This window comes from Struthio camelus, chromosome 5, assembly GCF_040807025.1.
Source record: "Struthio camelus isolate bStrCam1 chromosome 5, bStrCam1.hap1, whole genome shotgun sequence".
Taxonomy (NCBI): Eukaryota; Metazoa; Chordata; class Aves; order Struthioniformes; family Struthionidae; genus Struthio; species Struthio camelus.
This window is the reverse complement of record NC_090946.1, coordinates 76,226,934-76,233,110: the sequence shown is the minus strand read 5'-3', so window position 1 is coordinate 76,233,110 and position 6,177 is coordinate 76,226,934. Positions and strand designations below refer to the sequence as shown.

The window sequence follows — 6,177 nt, the reverse complement described above, 5'->3', positions numbered from 1 at the left end:
CCCAGTCGCCACTACTGCCAGTGATGGCTTTTTGGCTTTTCAGGAAGTGCTTTAGAGTAGCTCAGTTTCCTGATGCAAAGCAATGGGTCTGGTATTGGTATTTACTAAGGATGCCCACTAATTATAAACATGCCTTTTATTTACCTGATGGAGAGCGATGCCTTGTAGTACATATATATTTTACTCCAGGCACTTTTAAAAACATGGGATCTTGATGCAAGAGGTCATTTACGCGTGGTGGGGAAATCCTTCGCTGAAGGAGCCACTACAGCCTGGTGTGTCAGTCTCGAGCCACAGCGCTGCTCTGAAGCCACGATGGCCATTTCTGCTGGGAGTCGTGTATGCCTGGACTCTCACCTGGTGCAAACTTAGAGGCAGGAGAAAAAAAAAAATCCTACCACGCTCAAGCACAGGCTCAGGCAGACTCCAAAAAAATCTCAGTTTGCATAAGCAGAAGAAAGAGGATCTAGTGCAAGCACCTGCCCTGCTGCAGCCGCAGCACAGCAAAGAGAGGGCTGCTGTAGGCTGGTCGGTGGAGGTGTGATCTGAGCATGGGTCAAGGCTGGGAGATGCCGAAGGGGGTGGGCTAAGAGAAGGGCCAGAGCATCTGACGCAGACCTAATGCCCTTAATATGGCCTAATGATTCACTGTGAGCACTGCAGTCCTGACTGGCAGGATGACCCCTAGTCCACTGAGCCTATCTCCGAGTCCAACGGCAAGAGTAGCAGGCACCTGAGGAGGGATTTCATCCCCCTAGCAGACATACACACCGTCCCCCGATGCTATGGGGTGAAGGGATTGCCACCATTACCAGCTACACATCCAGACTCGGCCTTTCTCTGTTTCTCAAAGGCAGTTTCAGATTGATAAACATCCTCAGAAAAGGGAGTGGACGGGGATTAACTGCAACCATTTGGCTTCAGGCTTTGAAATCTGTTCACACAGCTCCCAAGGAGCTGAACAAAAATTTCTCTCTCCCTTGCTAAGACCTCGTGCAAAGCCTTTCTGCCAGGAGCAATGGGGGAGGATGGAGGAAAGCAATGCTCAACCCTGCAAAACCTGGACTTCCTAATGAAGATCCTGACAGACTGAGACGCTGTCTCTGAGTGTTGTGAAGAGAATCTACGTAATGTTGCCCTAACAGCTCAGTACAAATGGCATCAATAACAGGAGGCTTTCAAGAAACAGATTACCCCCGTAAATACACAGGGAGTGCAGCTGCGTTTGTTTGTTCCACTTTGTTACATAAATCATCATTATTATTGTTTCTTACTTAGGATGTTAAAAGAGCAGGAGGATACTTGAAATAAAAGGCTGTGCATGCACAATACCCACACTAACAATTCCAGTGATCTACCCAGGCGCCTGCCACAGCACCCTTCCCTGTTAACTGAGCTGGACCCTCCCTTTACGGAGGAGGAGGGAAATCTATCACCAAATATACAGTATATTGTAATGGAATGATACCAGGAAACAGTAGTAATCAGAGTCTGAACGTGTGCTCCACATCATGTTAATCTATTGTTTAACTCGGCAGAAAAGACAGTGAGGAAATAAAAGCTCAATTCACCCAGCCTGAGATCAAATCTGTCATGGCAATATTGGCAGGTGAGACCCTGATTCTTTAAATAGTACATTGCCTTTGTTAAACAAAAGTCATTCTTTTATTTCATAATAGAGATTATAAATAAATGTAAAGTGTGCATGCAGTCAACTGCATATTATACAAGCAATATCTATGTTAATAATTGTTTTCTTTGGCAGGCCAGAATCCAGCTGGACATGCAATATTTACATATCAAAACCCTTGGTGTGTTCAAGTCATATTGGATGCAAGTGAAAATATATATGTATATATATTTACCGTATACACACACACACATATATATGTATAAAGGTATATATACACCGCTGCATATATACTGTATACATATATAAATATAGGTATATGCTAAAAGTGGATTTCATCTTTTTCTGATTCGGGTGATGCAGGCCTTGAAACACTAAAAATATCCTGACAGGGTATCTGGGAGGGTAACTGGGGTGATAAATGAGACTTGGGGGAAGAGATCTGGGGTACGTTCTTTTCAGACAATATTTTTAAAATTTCTGCCACCTGTTTCTCAAGGGCAGCCATCCTGCTGCTTAGCAGCTGGATATCTTCTTTGAGTTCGTGTTTGACTTCCTGGAGGGTGGTTTGTAAGGCCTGCTCAGGAATAGGGTAGAAAGGATGCCTAGCATCAGCCTGAATGGGGCTATGCTCCAGGGGGCTGCGAGTCTCACCAGCTTTATCCAAACGAAGGTCACTTTTTGTTATTCCACTGTCACAAGAGTCTGTTTTCCTCAGTGGGTTTTTATTTACACCGTTCTCCGAGTCATTGCACTTGGGGTCCTCAGACAGCAAACCCATGGACTCAGCCTTTGTGACATTATTCCAGTCTTCCTTTTTCTCCTCATGGGTCCCCATGGTGTTCTTTAGTCGAAGCCACCCTTTACCATTCCCATTTTTCATCCGCATGGGACTGTTCACTCTGAGACACTTCTGGTCTCCGTTTCCATTTGGCTTGAGCTCCATGGCATCCCGGTTGTTCTGCTTCACAGCCTCACTGGTTTTCACGTAGGCTAGGGAAGTCTGGATCGGCGTGATCTGAGACACAGTGACCACGCTCGTGCCTGTGATGGAAGCCCCATTCTGCATGGTACGGCTTTCCACTTGAAGCTGGTTCCTCTCTGGGTCAATGTGGGTTGAGCCTTGATTACGCATCTCCTTTTGCTGCTTGAACTTCTGAAAGAGTTTCCGCACAGGATGGTCCACAGGGATGCTCAGCGTCACCTCGTTCTTCTGGCGCAGGCGTTCCTCTTCTTCCTTCTTGACATCACTGATTTTCCGGAAGATGATCTACAGGGGATAAATCCAAAACAGAGTCAGTACCCAAAGGACGTCGCATACAGGACTGTGGCTAAGGTCACTGGAAGATGAGGATACAGAATGGCCCTCATGGGGGAACAGCCACTTCTCCTTCCTTTCTATCACAGTTTCCTTGTAGCGAAGTCAAACGAAGTGGCTCAAAACATCATAACCTTAGATGTATGCCACTGCCTAGATGGTGTACATACAGGCACATACTTTCTTAAAAGTATAGATTAAAAGTGAGTTTCACCTTTATTTTTGATGCAGAAGATATAGCCCTGAAGAACTAAAAATATCCTGACAATGAGAGAAGGAAAGAAACTAAACAAAGAGAAAACAGAAAGCGAACAAGAACCCAAACACAGTGATACATATCTACCCATTACTCACATTCATACCTGCTCAACTACCATCTTTAGGGTAGATCAGAAAGAAACAGTAATTCAGTGGAGACTACACTACTGCAACTTTAACTCAATGTACACACCGTTCTGGAGATTTGAAAAATTCGAATGTGTGCACTCCTGTTGTAGCACTGCTTATTACTAGTTTGTAGCAGTGGCTGGAGGGTGCAATTAGGTTCCCTGTGTGCTGTGTAGCGTGGCTTCATATAGCAGCACAGGCATTTCCTCAAGAGTTTATACGTCTAATACGTGGGTGTACTGGGAGCACCACGGAAAAATACCGTAACAGGAATGTGTGATTATAAAAACTAGCAATATCCACCCTTTCATGATGCCACGTCACTCAAAAGAGGAAGGTATTTCGTGCTGCAGAGATTTTGCCCTGCAGCATCTCCTGGGCCTCTGCAGCAAAAGGAATCTAAGCCTTAAGCTGTGGCAGGTTCCACAGAGTTAAAACCTTTATGTTGATTTTATGCATGTTACTTGTAAGAAATCTCTCCTTTTTTTTTTTTTTTTTTCCACCTCTATTTAGGTTTGTGCAGTTTTCTTGAATGTGGGATTGGGGCAGGATGGGGAAACTCTGGATGATGATAGTAAGATGAAAAGGAGCATGTGGTTAGCTGCAAATACAGATCGTATAGGGATAGTGTTGGTAAGAAAAATAAATGAAAGCCCCTGGAACACACAGAAGAAAAGGCTGTGACAGTCAGATGTAGGTTTTGAAGTATCTGTTTGAGTATCTATATTTCAGTATCTATTTATTTTTCAAATAAAGGCTTTTCACGCCTGTCCATATTTGCAAAGAAGGAGTTGCTTTCAAGGCCCATACCTTCCAAAGACAGTGGAGGAGGGCCATAACAGCTACATCTAGTCTCCTGCATGAATCTAGAACAACCTGGACTTCAAAGCTTCATTAGAGGGCTTTCAGATGCAGTAAATATATTCTTATGTGTTCCCGATAGATGCAGTTGCTTGTAATAATTTGGAAAGTTAATATGTTTATTAGAAGCCCAGTTAAAAAAACAGAGAAACATGGAAGATGCTTTCATCTGACTCCTCTGACCTAGATGCAGCTACATATATATTCATTTGGAAGCTCCCCTTCATTAGTGCCTACCCTCATGTAGTAACTGTCTCTCTCTCAGGCAAGTCACAGGGGACAGCAAATAAATGTGACAGAAGTTGCCCTTGATTCAAATAGGGAAGTAATTACATTTAATTGAAGCCATACCCTAAATGAAGATTCAGAAGGTGGGTCGTGTAGCTTTGTTTGTGCGTTTTTTTCCCAGGAGGGAAGCGTGGCACCTTTGGCAGATCTCGCAACACTGAAAATGCCCAGCCGCTAAGTGCCGAGCAGAGAACACGTCTCCCAGAAAGACAGCAGGTCCCTCCCGTGGGCTTGCTGGCCAGCTGTGCACCTTCTGCGCCGTGCAGGGCGCGGGAGGACTCTGCTCCAGAGTGACAACACCACAGACCACAGCAGCACTTTCTCATTTGCTCTTTATTCCTCCTCACCAAACACTTACACCTCACTGAAAACTATCCTCAGCTCCTTTTTTTTCAAGCACAGAATACAATTAATCGTGGTCGCTGCTTGCTTTCTACAGAAGAAAAGCCATGACTTGGCTGATTTGACACGGACCATAGCACGTACCCAGCACTCCTGAAGTGGGCCTTACCCAAAGCTAGGAAATCAGCACGTTTTTCTATACCGGAAGCTTCATTCCAGAACCACTTAGCCAGATGCCACTCAGATTAGCTAAATCCAGCAGCAAGGGGGTCTGAAGTCCGAGTGTGCTGCACTACCGGCTCTCAGCATGCAGGCAACGCGAGGTCTGGGGAGCCTGAACGCATCCACACTGCAGGGACAGGCAACCACAGCGCGGGATGCTGTGACAAATGCCATCGGATTTGCAATGCAAACCAGCCTCGTCCAGGCAGGGACACAGGTGTCCGTATGCCAACTTTGATTGTTTTGCCTTTTGTTGAGGAAAGTCATCCCCAGAGTTAAACCTCTACCTCATAAGCTGCAAGACCTGAGCTCACGTCTCTGCTGTGTTCCAACTTATGTGACCAAAGGCTCTGTACTACATGTCCCTGCCTGCAGGATGGCACTCCCCAGCCTCCCAGGGACACCATGATGGTAAATACATTAGAGGGTGTGAAAATCCCAAGTGTCAGAGCACCAGCTGCAGATAAAATTATTGCCCAGCTTGCGTCACTCTGCAGGGAAGCAGGACTTCTGAGCTGCTGACTCCACAAATGGTGTTGGTAAGATTCACGTAGTACCAGCGGAGGACGTCCCCGCAGACCTCTCACTGAGGTCAGTGCTAGATTTCAGCCAGAGGGGCTTAGGTCTGATGCTCACTGCAGAGCTCTGGCCGAGACCAAGGACCCAATAACCTCGCGCAGCCATGGGCTTTCCGCCATCTCAGGCCCACGTGGTGGAGAAGGCACACTCCCCAAGACCTGCTATCGCCCATCCTCTGCCACTGTCCCCAGGGAGAGAAACTCCTGCCACCTCTTCCGAGCCCCCATCAAGAGTCTGGCAGAGTGTGGTTCTTCGATAAATCCTTCCCTCTTTTTCCGCCTGCTTCAAAAAGTGCTAAATCCTGCAATGATTACAGGGAGCTTCTTTAAAGAAGAAAGATTCCTGCATGCACAGAATTAGAGCAGAAAATGCATAGGGAACTAAGAAATTCAGGATTACTTGGGAATCCAGAACTCTGTTGATCTATCTTGGTGGAGTCATATTTCCTACAGAGACATATTTTCAAGGGGGCAAAGGCTGGCAGAAACATATCCCCTGCACCCACCCTCCCCTCAGCTTTCTCATGAAAAGTGGATGTGTCCATAGGCCT

The 6,177-nt window shown here is 46.0% G+C and overlaps 1 protein-coding gene across 1 annotated transcript in view; it reads right to left on the bottom strand.

Moving 5' to 3' along the window:
- Nucleotides 1–1,648: 1,648 nt before the first annotated feature.
- The window catches only part of KCNH5 (potassium voltage-gated channel subfamily H member 5), a 161,292-nt gene continuing 156,763 nt past the window's right edge, over nt 1,649–6,177 (bottom strand). Inside the window, 1 exon segment of the mRNA XM_068947353.1 lies at nt 1,649–2,900. Coding sequence (XP_068803454.1) covers nt 1,953–2,900 — 948 coding nt within the window. The 3' untranslated portion in view covers nt 1,649–1,952.